At 41.7% G+C, this 17,945-nt stretch overlaps 1 protein-coding gene across 1 annotated transcript in view; it reads left to right on the top strand.

Moving 5' to 3' along the window:
• The window catches only part of LOC125450677 (fibrillin-2), a 343,642-nt gene that overhangs the window by 262,349 nt on the left and 63,348 nt on the right, over nucleotides 1–17,945 (top strand). Inside the window, exons 42-46 of the mRNA XM_059642692.1 lie at nucleotides 3,273–3,344; nucleotides 7,570–7,695; nucleotides 10,284–10,409; nucleotides 15,735–15,860; nucleotides 17,179–17,295. Coding sequence (XP_059498675.1) covers nucleotides 3,273–3,344; nucleotides 7,570–7,695; nucleotides 10,284–10,409; nucleotides 15,735–15,860; nucleotides 17,179–17,295 — 567 coding nt within the window. The remainder of the gene's footprint in view (nucleotides 1–3,272; nucleotides 3,345–7,569; nucleotides 7,696–10,283; nucleotides 10,410–15,734; nucleotides 15,861–17,178; nucleotides 17,296–17,945) is intronic.

Here is a 17,945-nt window from a genome sequence, read left to right on the forward strand (position 1 = left end):
CTGACCTTCTGAATGAGCCTTCCATGGGGAACCTTATCAAATGCCTTACTGAAGTCCATATACACCACATCCACAGCTTGACCCTCATCAACCTTACTAGTCACATCCTCAAAAAACTCGATAAGGTTTGTAAGGCATGACCTACCCCTCACAAAGCCGTGTTGACTGTATTTGATCAAGCCATGCTCTTCCAGATGGTCATAAATCTTATCCCTCAGAATCCTTTCTAACACCTTGCAGACGACAGACGTGAGACTTACCGGTCTATAATTGCCGGGGATTTCCCTATTTCCTTTCTTGAAGAGAGGAATTACATTTGCCTCTCTCCAGTCCTCAGGTACGACTCCAGTGGAGAGCGAGGATGCAAAGATCTTCGCAAGTGGCGAAGCAATTGCATTTCTCGCTTCCCAAAGCAGCCGAGGACAAATCTGATCCGGGCCTGGCGACTTGTCAATCTTAATGTTTGACAAAATTTTCAGTACATCAGCTTCCTCTATCTCTATCCATTCCAGCATGCACACCTGCTCTTCAAAGGTTTCATTCACTACACAGGTCGTTTCTTTCGTAAAGACAGAAGCAAAAAACTCATTTAGGGCTTCCCCTACCTCCTCAGGCTCCACACACAAGTTCCCTATGCTATCCCTGATCGGCCCTACTCTTTCTTTGACCAAACAGAGAGGAACAAGAACTCTGTATAAACCATAGCCCCCATACACAATTCAGCATCGTATATTTAACATACAAAATGGGGGCACCAAGATCAGAAGATTATAGATGAAGGCAGCTATTCATTCATTCATAATCCATCCTTTCAGAGATCCTTATGTGGCATCCAACCATTTCTTAACTGGCTGCACAAGCTTTTTTTGCCTGTTTCATATATTGTCACTCAGTCTGAAGAAGTTTTATGTTTTGTTTTCATCTTAAAGTTGCATTTTACAAACTTGAGGCCGTGGCCCCTGTCATGTGTGGCTCCATTGAGACTCTTGAGTCACAAAGTTGTGGACCCAAGACCCAAACCAAAGACTGTTAAAAATCTGAATCCTGCCTTCAACATGCTTATTTCTGGTTTGAACAGAGTAAGATGATAGGTACAACCAATCAGCTGCAGCAGGAGGGTTGGCAAATTAAACATTATAACAAGGTTGTGTGCATCGATATTTAACCATCATTTGAAGTTTAATTCTGACCAGCCAAGCTTTCCAAGACCTGAAACAACAGTTCAAACAAAGCTGGACTACTGGTTCCAGGAATCACAGCCTGTCTTTCTTATTTGCTAACAATGATGTGATTATGCATCTCCAGAACAATTGGGACTTGAACCCAGACCTCCTACTCCAGAGGGAAGAACACTACCAATGCATCCTTTTGAGTTGCATGTTTTTCCATTTCCTTGCAGGATTCAGTTATCAGAACAGGAATAGGTTATTTGGCCCCTAGATACTGATCCATAGAATCCCTACATTGTGGAAACAGGCCCTTCGGCCCAACAAGTCCACACCGACCCTCAGAGCATCCCACGCAGACCCATCCCCATATAACCCACCTAATTTGCACATCCCTGAATCCTAAGGGTAATTTATTACAGCCAATCCACCTAGCCTGCGTATCTTTGGACTGTGGGAGGAAACTGGAGCACCCAGAGGAAACCCCCACACACATGGGAGAATGTGCAAACTCCACACAGGGTGGAATCGAACCCAGGCCCCCAGCACAGTGAGGCAACAGTGCCAACCACCATGCCACCCCCGTCAAGAGAAGTTCTATTCCCTGACCGGGAATCGAACCCAAGCCTCGGCGGTGAAAGCACTGAATCTTAACCGCCACACCACCAGGGAATGTCATCATTCACTGAATCACAGCTGGGATTTGGCCTAACTCCAAACACCAGCCTTTGGCCCATTTCCCTTAATAAAGTTTCTAAAAGTTGCCTTTGTGCGTAGAAGTGCTTTGTAACATCTCTCTTGAACGGGTCTGGCCCACATTCTCAGACTATGCCCCTACTTCTGGAATCCCCAACCTGTGGAAACAGTTTATCTTTATCTACCCTGTCTTTTACTCTTAATATCTTCAAATCTTTAATCAGATTACCCATCAACCTTCTAAATTCTCAAAAAAAAAGGCCAAATTTGTATATGAGAGAGTAGGAACTGCAGATGCTAGAGAATCTGAGATAACAAGGTGTAGAGCTGGATAAATACAACAGGCCAAGCAGCATCAGAGGAGCAGGAACATTGACGTTTCGGGTTTCGACCCTTCTTCAGAAATTTGTGAAGAAGGGTCTTGCCCTGAATCGTCAGCTTTCCTGCTCCTCTGATGCTGCTTGGCCTGCTGTATTCATCCAGCTCTACACCTTGTTATCTCAAATTTGTATAATCTCTTTCATAGCTTAATTCCTGAAATTCAGGTGTCATCCTTCTAAACCTATGTTGCACTGTCTCCAGGACCAATATATCTTTCCTATGGTGTGGTGGCCAGATCTGCATCTGTTCACTAGATTCCTGCTGTCAGGCACCCCCATCTTCCTTTCCAGTGTTCTCTCTGACCCTTCTGTCCTTTTGATCTCCCCCTAGTCTTTCTGATGTCCCCAAACGCCAATCTAGTGACTTGCCTCCTCGAGGCCTCAATCTGCCTTATCACCTCTAACAGACACTTAGCTCTGGATGCTGGTCTTCCCTGGCTTTTGCCCCTGTTCGCCAGCATTTCTCAATCATGCTGTCCCAACTATCCACAATCTGGTTGTGACCTAGATCTTAAGACCTTCACACCAACAAGCCAGTCAGCCAACCAATCTGATTGCTTACAGAAAAGAGATGGAAAGAAATAAATGCTAATCAATTCCTGCCATTAAGTTTGGCAGGAAGTGTGGGAAACCCCATCTTCCAAGTATCCCAACTTCTCGGAAGCCCTGACGCCACTCCTGCCTAGACTTCAAGTTAAGATCCACCTCATTATTGCCAGATCCCTTTCCAAATTTCCCTGAGCTACGTTCGTTTCCATTCAGTGTGTACTAGCATCCTACTTTTCTTTTCAACCAAGTCTGATGCAATATATTTATCAGGCTCTCCAGATGCTTAGAACTGACTGGCTGTAAAGCGCAAACTCACTTCTCAGGGATTTCTGACAGTGTTCTGAAAGGTCAGATTGTTTGAAGAAGCTGTGGAATCCTAGGCTCAGTTTGTCATGAAGAAATGTGCATAGATTATTGGAATGAAATGAGTGATTTAAATAGTACATTTTGGATTAATTACTGAAATGATTGTGTGTTCCAGCTGAATACCAGTTGCTGTGTGGAAATCAAGGTCCTGGCTTTACCATTGACTTTGAAACTGGGAAGCCTGTTGGTAAGTACAAAGATTTTGTGCTTGCAACACATCTTCCTTCCAAGGTATTTAATTTTTGTTGGCATTTTTCTAAAAATATTTGGCGAGAATATGTGTTTAAATTTTGGGGTGCAATGGCCTAGTGGTATTATCGCTGGACTGTTAATCCAGAGACCCAGGCAATGTTGTGGGGACCTGGGTTCAAATCCTGCCCTGGCAGATGTCGGAATTTAAATTCAATAAATATCTGGAATTAAGAGCCTAACAATGGCCATGAATCCATTGTCAATTGTTGGAAAAACCCATCTGGTTCACTGATGTCCTTTAGGGAAGGAAACTGCCATCCTTACCTGGTCTGGCCTACATGTGACTCCAGACTCTCAGCAATGTGTTTGACTCTTAACTGCCGTCTGGGCAATTAGGGATGGGCAATAAATGCTGCCTGGTCAGCGAGGCCTTCATCCCGTGAATAAATAGCAAAAGAAAAAGTGAATCTGGATCCCTAATCATGTTTAATCCCCACCTGTAACAGTTGCACAAATCTGTGTTAATCAGACCTCTGCAGTATCAGAATTAGTGTGTAACACCAGAAGTCACATGACACCAGGCTATAATCCGACAGGTTTATTTGAAATCACAGGCTTTCAGAATGCAGCCCTTTCATCAGGTGACGTGACAAAGGGGCAGCGCTTTGAAAGCTTGTGATTTCAAATAAACTTGTTGGACTATAAGCTGGTGTCGTGTGATTACTGATTTTGCCCACCCCAGTCTGACACCAGCACCTCCACATCATGAATATATTGTGTATGTATGCCAATTATTACATTTTGCAGATTTGATGTGAAGGAAGAAGTTGAAAGAACAAGCACTGGGTAGATCAGAGGATAAACAAAAAACAACCTTAGCTCCAATTATCATTAAATTTATCTGTGGACAGGCTTAATTCAGATCAGAGATAATGGGAACTGCAGATGATGGAGAATCCAAGATAACAAAGTGTGAAGCTGGATGAACACAGCAGGCCAAGCAGCACCTCAGGAGCACAAAAGCTGACGTTTCGGTCCTAGACCCTTCATCAGAAAAGGGGGATGGGGTGAGGGTTCTGAAATAAATAGGGAGAGAGGTGGAGGCGGACCGAAGATGGAGAGAAAAGAAGATAGGTGGAGAGGAGAGTATCGGTGGGGAGGTAGGGAGGGGATAGGTCAGTCCAGGGAGGATGGACAGGTCAAGGAGGCAGAATGAGGTTAGTAGGTAGGAAATGGAGGTGCGGCTTGGGGTGGGAGGAGGGGATTAGTGAGAGGAAGAACAGGTTTGGGAGGCGGGGACAAGCTGCGCTGGTTTTGGGATACAGTGGGGGGAGGGAACGAACTGGGCTGGTTTTGGGATGCAGTCGTGGAAGGAGAGATTTTGAAGCTTGTGAAGTCCACATTGATGTCATTGGGCTGCAGGGTTCCCAAGCGGAATATGAGTTGCTGTTCCTGCAACCTTCGGGTGGCATCATTGTGGCACTGCAGGAGGCCCATGATGGACATGTCGCCTAAGGAATGGGAGGGGGAGTTAAAATGGTTTGCAACTGGGAGGTGCTTGAGAGGAAAAACAGGTTTGAGAAGCGGGGACAGGCTTGGCTGGTTTTGGGATGCAGTGGGGGGAGGGGATGAGCTGGGCTGGTTTTGGGGTGCCGTGGGGAAAGGGGAGATTTTGAAGCTTGTGAAGTCCACACTGATACCATTGGGCTGCATTTGAGAGGAAGAACAGGTTAGGGAGGTGAGGAAAAGCTTAATTCAGATGTTCTTTTAACACCCAAGCCAATTTTATCTTCTTCATTTCAGTGGAGGGTTACAATTAGGTGAAGTGTAAAACAAATGTCTGGGATAGAATTTTCTGTAGCTGGGGGAATCAATCTTAGATATGAGAACAACAATTCATTAGGACAGGTGTCAACATGGCCAAAACCCAACACTGGATCCTCCTCAATCCTGTACCTCTGGGATCTCTGTGATCCTGTGAATCTAGGATCTCTGTGATTATGTGACTCTGGGATTTCTTTGATTCTCTGACTCTGGGATCCTGTGATCCTGTGACTGAGATTTCTTGATCCTGTAATTCTGGGATCTCTGTGATCATGTGACTGAGATTTCCTGATCCCGTGACTCTGGGATCTCTGTTATCCTATGAACCGGAGATCTCTGTGACTCTGGGATCTCTGTGATCCTGTGACTCTGGGATCTCTATGACTCTAGGACCTCTGTGTTCCTGTGACTGAGATCTCTTGATCCTGTGATTCTGGGATCTCTGTGATCCTGTGACTCTGGGATCTCCATGACTCTGGGATCTCTGTGTTCCTGTGACTGAGATCTCTTGATCCTGTGACTTTGGGATCTCTGTGAATCTGGGGTGCTGTTCTGCCCGCTAGCATGCCGTCCTCGGTGGCATTGTCAAGGACAAGAATTGGTGCTGTCTCATTGGCCACCTTGCTGGACAAGGTGTATACTCATTGGGCTTTGATCTTGGGGAAGGTTTCACCAATGACCTCACTAGTGGCCTGTTTTGCTTGTGTTTGTGTGAATCGATGTTAACACCGGTCTCTCATCAGATTTCCAGCTGGCTGCTGAGAGATCACATTGCCCCACAAGATTCACACTGTAATCCACACCCTCCTTTGTTGTCGCTGAGATTATTAGTCAAAATCAGAGTACTGAGGTTTGAAAGCACCGTAATTAGGATTTATGCAGAACTGGCTTTAGAAAAGGTACAATGACATGGGGAAAAACATTGGTATTTGATTCATTTTCACTTGAATAAAATTATATTTTCATTTTTAAATTTGCACTGTAGAAAGTTCAAAATATATACAGTTTGGGAAGTTAGATTTATGTTATTCATCTGTTATCACTTTCATGATAACAACATCATTCTTTGATAATCCTTTGAGATTACTTGTTTGAAATGGAATGACTACAGAATTTTGAGGGAGTGGGTGAACAGTCTTGAGAGCCTGACCTTGTTTTCCAGACATTGTGAGGCACAGTGAAAATGACAACAGGCTTACTACTGTTGTCTTTCCCAGCACAGATGGTGACTCAGACCCAAAATAATAGAGAAGTTGTTACTCACATTTGTTTCGCAATTACAGGGACATTAGCTCCATGCAACATTAAAACAGAGCAAACTTTTGATTTGTTTCTTTAAAGTCGGTAATTCAATGAGTTGGCCATGTTTGAATATAACATCGCACAATTTATATTATTGTTGTGTCTCATTCAATGTTCTTTTCCAATTCAAAGATAAATTCATTAGATATTTACTCATAAACAAAATAGCTTGTTAGAAGCAAATAGTCAATAAACAAGAAATGTTATGCACTAAAGTAAAACAAAGAACTATGGTTGCTGACAATCTGAAACAAAAACAGAAATTGCTGGAGAAATGAAGCAGATCCTGTGGGGAGAGGGGTCACTGGACCTGAAATATTAACTCTGCTTTCTCTCCACAGATGCTGCCAGATCTGCTGAGTTTTTCCAGCAATTTCTGCCTCCGTTTCAAAAAGTTATGAAACCTGCTTTATGAAAACAAACCAATGGGAATGCCCCTTCTGCGTGGTTCATGTTTATCTCTTTGATATTTTTCCTCCAGTCACCTATGTTTTTAGGTACAATGGCCTAGAGTTGGAGTGGGATCAGATTGAGTGCGGTGCTTCAATTAACGAATGAAAGCTGGAGGCAGGAACATGATAAAATGACCATAGTTGTATAGATTGCACTGGTGACATTTGCAGCCTCGATAGCAGCCTGTAAGTAACAAGAGGCCAACAAAAAAGGACTGGCTGAGAAGCCTCCCTCTACTAGATGAGCATGAAGGGTGGGGTTCTGAAACAGGTGCCTTGTTTCTGACACTGATTGAGCACGGGAGGCTCTTCCTTGAGGTAGTTTCTCATCAATTTGTTCAGAAGTGTTACTACACACCTCTGAAGTAGGTGGGACCTGAACTTGGGCCTCCTGGATTAGAGGTAAGGACACTACTGTTACAGTGCAAGAGTCTCAAAAGGTTGGTTCCTCAAATTAGATATGCAAATGAGAAACAACTCGGTCTGATTTTACCCTGATGCTGTTCTTATATCACTTTTTTTTATTTCATGAAAACCAATTTTCGTTTCATAAAACTAAATCACACAATCAAGATGAAGCCAAGTATTTAACATAAATCTCAATGAATGAATGAAACATTTGCATCTGATTATTACCCCTAGATATCGATGAATGCAGAAAAATTCCAGGCATTTGTGCAAACGGTGTATGTATCAATCAGATTGGCAGCTTCCGATGTGAGTGCCCAATGGGATTTAGTTACAACGACTTGCTTCTCATCTGTGAAGGTATTGTCACATTTATTATAAGACCCCACTTCAATTTTTTTTTCAGACACGTGTAATAGTTTGACTTTTACATCACATAGAGTTGTGAGTTCAATTGTTTTATTTCGTTCCTTTCATGGGGTGTGGGCATCAAACATTAGGACAATATTTAATGCCCACCCCTAAGCACTCTTGAGAAAGTACTAGTGAACTACCTACTTGAACCATTGCAGTTCATGTGTTGTTATGAAGAGATTTCCAGGATTTTAACGCAGTAAGTGAAGGAATGGCAACATAGTTCCAAATCCAGGTAACTTTGCTTGGAATGGAGCTGGAGCTAGTTGGTGGTGGTGGTCCTCTGTATCTGTAAGCCTTGTTTGGAAGATATAGGTCACAAGTTTGAGCTGCTTAAAGAACCTTGGATAAGTTGTTCAAAGGTAAGTATTCTTGACTACTCTCTTGTTTAACTAAAGTTAAGATGTATATATAAGCTAAAGAATTTAATATCTTAATGACTGATTCTTAGCATTCAGTTGCATTTAACAATTTTTCATGCTAACTTTTTAGTTCTCTGTATACACAACCATAAAATCTTAGAAACAATAAATCAATCCATTTGGATAATTTGTTTAACAGAAACTTTAAAATATGCTCCAAATGTTTAATCAGTTTTTGACACATTTCAGCAATGTATACAATTCCAAAACCATTTTCTACACCAGAAACGTAATACATAAATTTTTAAATGGGATATGAAATCCAGTAGTAAGAATATTTCTGAGCCATGTTTTTTAAGCTAATAAAACAATTTGAATGCATAACTACAAAGCCTGCAGTTTCTCAGAAAGCAATCATATTGAATGGTAAAAAATGATGGAAAAAGGCAGTTATTCACATAGCTTTCAGTGATGGGAAACTTTCACCAAGTTTTCCTTTTGACATATTATTTTTGGTGTCCAAATAACATTATATTTCTCACTGATCTAAAGTTATTGCAATGAAGACATACTGTTTATCTTAAACTGTGATTAATTCACCTAATCACATTTCAGGATGAAACTTGCTTAAACTATGTATAATTAAAATGCAACCTAGGTTCAATATGTTTGTTTGAAAAACACAAATTATGAACAGCCAACACTTACTTCATCCAGCCCATGTGAATTCCTACATATAGCTTATCTCACTCAAGTATTATATGGTATATTGATAGAACAATAGACAATAGAACAATAGAGCATTACAGCACAGTTGATGCAGCAAGTTAATCCTATTTCAACTTCTAATGCTGAGATACAAAAATACTCCTAACCTGTTTTATTTCTGAAGAACTGTGCAGCACTCTGGCTGTAAAAGTCCTGACCTAAAATCTCTAATGTGGTTTTTACCTCTAGCAGTGTATTTGATCTGATGCAGAAATGCTTATATTATCCCTCATAATGTAAGAAACAAAATGTAGATGTCGTGGAATGGAAGGATTGGACAGACATTTATTACAGCTGACTAAAATATACAAATCTTACATTCACAGGCACGTAAGTGTCTGGGAAAGCATGGGCAATTTGATTATAGAGGAAGAGCACATTTCTAATAGTGCGACACATGATCAGTTAATCCTTGGGTAAAATGGCATAAGAGATCTTTAGACCCTCAGATGACGTGATAAGATGCAATGATGATATAACCTTGTCTATTAAAGTCATACTGACATTCTGACTGTGAGAAAACACCATATGATGACATCGTCCAATTTGTTTCCATGCCAGCCAAATGTCAAAGCATCCAGTGTGGCAGGCAGGAGTTGTCTTCTCTAAGAAGTAGGAACAGGATTAGACCATTCAGCCTCTCAAGCCAGCTATGTCACTCAGTAGGATTGTGGCTAACCCGAGGGGTCATTACAGTCCAGAAATGTACCACCAACCATATCGGCCTTAGCAAAAAAAAAGGCATCCAAAGCTCAAATCTGAAACAATAATTAACTTCTTTATAGATGCAAAGACAGGATCTTCATTGATCTGAGCTCCCATGCTGGCTTCATACTGGAAAATCATTTTTGTTCCTTTGCCTTTCCTCAAAATCACAGCGTACTCAATGCTTTCTATTCCACCTTCTCCCTCAACATTCAAGCACCTTCTTTCCTGTTCGTACTCATTTCCCCGATGATAACGTTCCATGGGGAAAGGTGCAGCTGTTAAATGAGGCAGTTGCAGACATACAAACATTCCTGCCTCTTCACCAATGAGTTGTGTTGGAAAACTGCCCATCTGATGTCTGCAGCCAAGTCTCATTTACATGAACATCAGCCCCCAATATTAGATTTACCCCATTAACCTGGTTACAGCATGATGATTGTTTCCCCTCGTCCTGAGGCCTGAGTCATAATGTCTGCTCCATTTACAGTATTCAGATTTAAAATTGAACTTGGTAAACATGAAATATAAACAGCTTTATTTACTGTATTGTATTTCTGGTTATGATGCTCTGTTTTAGTTACAGTCTGCTATATTTTCAGCATTCCAATCTCCATAGCCTTTTTAACTTTTCAGTGTTGTATTACTGCTATCTCAACTTTTGAGACATTACAGACAGTATTTTTGTCTTTGTTTTAGATATTGATGAATGCAGTAATGGAGACAATCTTTGCCAACGCAATGCAGATTGTATTAACATTCCTGGCAGTTACCGCTGTGAATGTTCTGCCGGATATAAACTAGCACCTAATGGAGCTTGCATTGGTAAGGACTTATTCAGTAATACAACATCTTCTGGTGAAAATTAAGTTTCATTCTTGGACTTTTTTTATTCATCAACAGAATGTGAGTGTCACTGGCCAGGCCAACAGTTGTCAACATCCCTAATTGCCCCGAGAAGATGAAGTTGAGCCAGCTTCTTGAACCATTCTAGTGCATCCACATCCTTATCAACCAGTAGGCAGGGTGGTGGGCATGTTGTTTGTATATTGCTACAACTGTGACTTGCATTGAAATAGCTCCTTCACTGTAGAAAATCATCCCATGTTGCTTCACAGAGACATAGTCAAAATAAAAGGCACCGAGTCAAAGAAGTGGGAGTTAGTAAGGATGACCAAAAGCTTAGTCAATGCGACTGTTATTCAGGAGAGCTTAGGGAGGGAAATTCCAGAATCAACAGCTGAGGTGACTGATGATACGCCTATAATGCGAAGGAAGTGGATGAGCCTGTGGGATGTACAACAATTCAGATTTGAGAAGAACAGAACATTTGAAGGAACAGTCTTCATAGGACTGAGTGAAACTTTAAAGGTAGCGTGGTGTGAAACTAAAAAGAAATGTAAACTTGAGGATGAGCATTTTGAATTTGTCGGGTTAGTGTCTGAGACTGGATGAGCATGGGACTGCAATAATGAATGATTAAGAAATTAGGCAGCTGAATTCTGAGGAAGATAAAATTCAGAAAGGATGGGAAGATGGCCAAGAGATCGTTGGAATCATTTTGCCTGGAAATAATGAATGAGAGTTTCAGCAGCAGCTGGCCTGAGCTGTGGGCAGAGGCAAATGATACAATGAAAGTGGAAGGAGTGATCTTTCTCATGGAGAAGATATGTGAACAGAAGGTCATCACAGACTTGACCAGGACACCAAACTTACAATCACCAGTGGCTGGAGGGGAAGTTGAAATTGGCAGTATGGTAGGGTTCAGTGGAGAAGGCTGAGCACAAACACTTCTGTTTTGTCGGTGTTTAGCGCGTGAAATAGAGAAATCCATCACTGATCTTGGACAAGCAGTTTGAGTACATTGAGACAACAGGTGGGTCAAACGAAGTGGTGCAGAGGTGGGATTTGTGTGTCACCAGTGAGCATGTGAAAGATGACCCTGTGTGCGCATATGGTGTAACCAAAAGGGCAGCATGATGGTGATGATGGATCATGGATAGGGCACAGGATTATCCTCACGGAAACAATAGTACTGCAGAGGAGCAGTGCAATACACTAGGAGAAGCCTTTGCTGTACATGATCTGGCTACTCAGCAAGGACAGTTTCTCTGCTCTGAACAATATGGGACATTGGCCAACTGTATAAAATACTGCCGAGAGGCTGAGAGAAACGCTGAGGGAAATGCATTGTGGATAGTGTCAAAGAGGATATTGATTGGTGTTTGCAGAGCAAAGAAAAGTTAAAGTGGCGAAGACAGCGAGGCAAGGCTTTAAGAGAAAAGTTAACGTTTGCAAGCACAGGGAATGTAAGTGGCAGCTGGGTATGGAAGGGTATTTTACTGGGAATACAGCCAGAAGAGCTGGAAGTGTGTCTCTCAGGAGAGAGAATCTGAGAAATAATATCAAGGGAAATGACAAAGAAGTTGTAGAGAAACAAGTGGCTTGGACCACAGCAAGGGAGAGAGCATGAGGAGTGGTTGGGACTGGGGAAACAACAGAGCCAGCTGATTAGATAGTTTTAGTCTTGGTGACAACGATACTCATTATGCCCTCAGTCCTGTTGCATTTTAAGGTCATGCCCCAGTTGTGGTAAGTAAAGAGTCAGACCTCATTGAACTTGATACTGCCCAGCCAAATTGATTTATAAACGTTTAATAGGAACAGGAGTAGGTCATTCAGCCCCTTGAGCCTGTTCCACCATTCAATGAGATCATTGGGCTGTGGCCTAACTCCATGTGCCTCCCTTTGGCTGATTTCTATTAATACCTTTGCTTAACATGAAATTATCTCTCACAGATTTAAAATTAACATCTGATCCAATATCTACTGCCATTTCTGGAAAAGACTTCCAAATATCCACCACCCTTTATATGTAGAAGTGCTTTGTAACATCACTCCTGAAGGGCCTGGCCCTAACTCTCAGACCTTGCCCCAATCGCCTGGAATGACCAACCAGTGGAAATAGTTTATCTTTATCTACCCTGTTTTTACTTCCTATTATCTCGGACCAATTGAGTGCCAAATAAACTGACTATTAATTGGTTTAATATTAGCCAAAGTGTATACTGGGGTGTCTAAGCAACCTGGTTGGGGGTAGCAGCTCTAAGATTATAATATTTAAATGAGACCACTTTCCTAATATTTTTACAGTAATCTAAAGTTGATCCTTCATGAAAGACTTTCAATTCATGCAGGGAATTCAAGATTCCTGTATGCAGCTAGATCCCACAAATAAGGGCTGAATTTTTGCTCCTAAACTGGAGCACAGCATCGTGAGTATTTCCTAGGACAAGCCAAACAGAGACACGCACGAGAATTCCTAGAAGCACGGCATTCTAACCGGAACTCCATCAACAAGCACATTGATTTGGAGCCAATCTACCATCCTCTGAGAAAAAGAATAGGAAATGACATCACCAACACAGGAAATGACATCATCAGCCCAAAGAAACCTAAACAGATAGATAGAAAGCAGGACATAACACCAGCACTTCATCGGAGGCTTACTGATGATGTTACCTAGAATGGTGATGAAACGTCTGAAAACGAACCTTCCAGCTCAGCGAGCAAACTCACATCGAGAACCTCAACCTGAGCTACAAATCTTCTCAAAACTCGCTAGTATTTCTCAATCATGAACCTGCCTCTGCAGAAAGTGGGACAGATGAGGTACCTTTCATTCTGAGAGCTGGTTATTGATGGGAGTTGATCCCACCATGTCCAGAAACAGACTGGAGGCAGCCACAGGACTGCTGGATGTAAAGGTGGACTCTGAAAGGCTGTCACCTTGGTGATCAGGGACTTGGTTCCAGCAGTAACCCGCTATCTCTCATATCCTTCAAGCACAGTGCCCTCCAACCAATACACTGCCATATCTCATTCTTACCAACTCATGCAGCTTCATGGCCCCTATTCACCACCCCTCATACCCTCCATGCCAATGTACGTCCCTCTACTCAACCCATATCCCTCTATTGTTCCTATGTCAACCTGGTGCCAACTCATGCCAACACATGATCCCACTCACCTACTTTTGGCATAACAAACTCTGTGCCAACTCACCTATTATCCACCATGGGCAGACCTCCATAGCCAAGATTAGAGGAGCTAAAATAAAGTTCTAAATGTATATTGACGGCTGCACTATTTTAAAAGCACTCAATCATTAAAACCTATTCAATGTATTTAATCTAATTTTTAAAATTCCATTTAAGTGCTTAATCCCTTATGATAAGGCATTTTGGATTCATAGCTCCATATCAAAGATTCAAAACAGTCAGTGAAACTCTGAACTTACAAGTTCCCAAGTCTGATAATAGTAGGTTTGTGTAGTCAGTTATGACGCATTAATAATATGATACCCTTCAAACTTATGTCACCAGAAAGCTCGGTAGTTCCATTGAGTCCATTTTTATACATTTTCATGTCTACGTTTAGGAATCCCAAAGGTAGACATCTTTCCAAAGGGATGCCAGCCCTCTGCAAATAATTCCAGCAGCTTTGGAACTTGTGCTCAATTATTTAAAGTTCAGGAGTTATATTTTAGACAACCCACTAACATATCTGCTTGAAGATAGCTGCACTTTTATTTATGCAGCTGCCTCTGTGAAGTATGGATGTGCAAACATATTTCTGCACCCCTGCACCATCTCCCTGTGCTGGGACCTGGACCATTGGTGGGACTTCTGGAATCAGAGCTCCAGCACCATTTTAGCTAAACCAGAGTCCCTTTACGGTATTGCTAAAAGCCAGCTCTCCTTGCGTTAATGTAGCACTGTTTATGGGACAGGAGGAATGCAAGTGCTAGCCGTCAGGTAAATCTTAGGTAAAGACCGGTTAATTACTACAAAACTAATGATTTCTTCCTCATAATTATCATCAAGTCATTCTCCTGCCTGCCTTCCAGCCACCAACTCCACGTTTACTCCCAATTCTCCTCCCTTCACGAGTGTGGGTCTGAGGACTAGTTACTAACATAGAACATAGAACAATACAGCACAGAACAGGCCCTTTGGCCCTCGATGTTGCACCGTCCTGTGAACTAATCTAAGTCCCTCCCCCTACACTATCCCATCATTATCCATCTGCTTATCCAAGGACTGTTTAAATACCCCTAATGTGGCTGAGTTAACTACATTGGCAGGCAGGGCATTCCACGCCCTTACCACTCTCTGAGTAAAATACCTGACTCTGACATCTGTCTTAAATCTATCACCCCTCAATTTGTAGCTATGCCCCCTTGTACAAGCTGAAGTCCTCATCCTCAGAAAAAGACTCCTCGGAAAAAGACTCTAAGCCTTTACTGTTCATCAGTCATCACAGAGTGTTCCCTATAGCCCCGAATGAGACTTTGTACAGCTGGATACAAACATAGTGGAAATGAGGAATGAGATCCTAACATCAATATCCCACCTTATAAATAATAGGGACCATATCTGGGTTTCTAAACTGTCTGATTCTTTTAGTTCTCAGCGAGTGGAAAAAATAAATTGGAGTAAAGTCCATGAATGGTGAGATTATAAATAGTTTCGGAAGGAATTCTGATTTTTCATTGTCTTAGTTCAGAAATCTGCAATTCAGAGAACAGTGAGATGGTAAAGGGAAAAATACAATTTGGAAAAAATAGAATTCACTGACTAGAAGAAATTAATGATTTAAAATTTCATTTTTATCTTTTAGAGCAAAATTGTTCTGCAAGATATTAACATAAGAAAGGGTTAGAATGTTAGTTTGAAATTTCTACACAATCAATCAGCACAAAGTGTTAACCAGGTTAAAATAAATGACTTTGAAAGTGCTTCACAGAGCTTTTTAGTAGATATCCACATCCTAATTTCAATCCTTTGTGTTCTTAGCAGTGTTATATAGGTTTCATCTATATGCCAGTGTGGTTTGATGGAAGCTAAAATGTTGTTAATTGGTATATTGAAATGGAACAGCAGTTAACTATAATGAAAAGATTGAGTAGGGCTCCTGAGATCATGCATCCTGCATTTAGCAGGAGATCTTTTGAAATTCAAAGGCATCAAGAGCAAAATGTCAGTTTGGGAGAAACCCCACACAAATTCAACCTTTTGTTTTTAACTTTGCAACTTTTCAAATTTAAGCCTTTCAGCTAGTAAAAAAAATACTATACAATTCCTTTAGATCGCAATGAGTGTCTGGAAATTCCAAATGTCTGTAGCCACGGTGACTGCATTGACTTGGAAGGAAGTTATCGGTGCACCTGCCACAATGGCTTCAAGCAGACTCCTGATCAGACCATGTGCATGGGTAAGTGAGGCTATTAGCTGCTAACTTCATAATGGACCATTGCTGACAGTCTTAGCATTAATGTTATGTAGGTTTCACCAGACTTAAAAACTGGCTGGCGAGTCTGTTAGATACTAGCTAAAGTCACCCGTGATAACTAGATATAATTGATTGCAACTTAGTAAATGAAAAATGTAACAGTTTACAGAATAAAGTTCTTAAAAATTACATGTTGTTGCAAGCCAAATGTTATTATAAGATAAACAATGTGAACATTAATTTTCCTTTGTGGTCAATTGTTGGAGTTGATGACTAAAATATCAAGCGAATCATTCGGGTCCCATAGGTGCAGGCCTGGAGGCTGGGCCAGGAGGAATTTCTCTGAAATTAGCTTTGCCCTCAGGAGGTGACACAATCCAATCTCCAAGTGATCTTCAGCAGGTTGGTCATCACTTACAGAAGTGGCCCATTTGTGGGCCCCCTGGGGAACATCTTCTGCAAGGGTAACCTTGAAATGTTTATTTTATTGAATTTGAATCTCTACAGAGGAGACCTCAAGTGCCCCTGTGCCCCTGTCTGATGATAGCAATGCCTACTTGCTCTGGTGGGGCTGCTGCCTTTCTGACCCACCGATTGTAACTAATTTTCCAACTTTCATCCAACAGCAAATTCATCAATGGCCTCTTAATGGCCTGCTTCTGGAAAATCTACCTTTTGGAGAGTTAGAGCAAGAATGTTCCTGCATCATCTTTACAGTCAAAGCATCGTAGCCTTTCCAAAGAGGAAGTTGAGATACCTGGTGGGGACAAGAGTTGAAATGTGGACTCATGAGTCTGTGGCAGCAATAGCCAACAATGCTAAACAAATCTCCCCCTTCTCCTCCTCCCCTTTCCACCTCCTTAATGAGGGATCGCAACAAATGTGGTCCCACTGGGGAATAAAGTCAGAAAGCACTGGACTGAGGGCAGAAGTTTTAATAGGCATTACCATGAAGGATAGAGTATTGTATGTCCAAGATCAGCTCTATGCTCTTGCATAGAACATTGAACAGTAAAGCACAGTACCGGCCCTTCGGCCCATGATGTTCTGCTGACTTATTATCCTACTAAGATCAAACTAGCCTGCATACCCGACATTATACTATCATCCATGTGCCTATCCAAGAGCTGCTTAAAAGTCTCTAAAGTGACTGCACTTCCACTGCCAGAAATGCATGCCACACACCCACCATGTTTATAATGTGAGTCATATATATTATCTAATATGCTCATAGCAATGTTTATATGTAAAAGAGATCCATGTTCAGATTAGTGTTAAACAAATGATTTTATATTGATAGATATTGATGAATGTGAACGACAGCCTTGTGGAAATGGAACTTGCAAGAACACTGTGGGATCATACAATTGTCTCTGCTTCCCAGGATTTGAGATAACTCACAATAATGACTGCATGGGTGAGCCACAAAGCCTGTATGTTTTCCCCCACTGCAACATAGAATTTAGTGTTATGCAGCGGGGTTAGAATTGACTTGTTAATGTAAACTTTAGCTGATGGAAATCTATGCCCTTCCAAAGACCTTATCAGGAAAAGGCCACAGACAAGTAATTGCCTCTCACACACTGCCACTTGCAGTTGTCTTGTGCCATCCTCTCTGACCCTCCCACACTGTTGACCACTTGCTGTACAGCGTTCTTTTAGCAGAAGGTGGCATGCAAGGGCATGCCTTGTGAGTCGGTACAATCCTGTCCTCACTGAACCCAACTGACTGGAATAGCTCCAAAATTCTTAACTTGGAGAGTGAACAAACATGCAGCATAATTCTTGTATCGCTCTGCAAGAAAGATGCTTTATACCGCACCTGCGTGCTCAACTAACATGTTAAAGTGCTAGGCACCCAAATTGTGTAGGTGAGGTGATATTTTACAACTTGATGCATTGCTAAATGCCCAGAAGTATCAGCACCATTCTTGAAAGTGCTTAAGTGCACTTCTGGATTTGCTAGAATCTTTACAGGGCAGACAGGCCAGAAGGTGATCTCTCCACATTTGGTCTGTGACAGTAATGGGGCCTGCAGCTGCACAGCCTCTGGGACTGCAACACAAT

This window comes from Stegostoma tigrinum, chromosome 3 (assembly GCF_030684315.1).
Source record: "Stegostoma tigrinum isolate sSteTig4 chromosome 3, sSteTig4.hap1, whole genome shotgun sequence".
In the NCBI taxonomy this organism is placed as follows: Eukaryota; Metazoa; Chordata; class Chondrichthyes; order Orectolobiformes; family Stegostomatidae; genus Stegostoma; species Stegostoma tigrinum.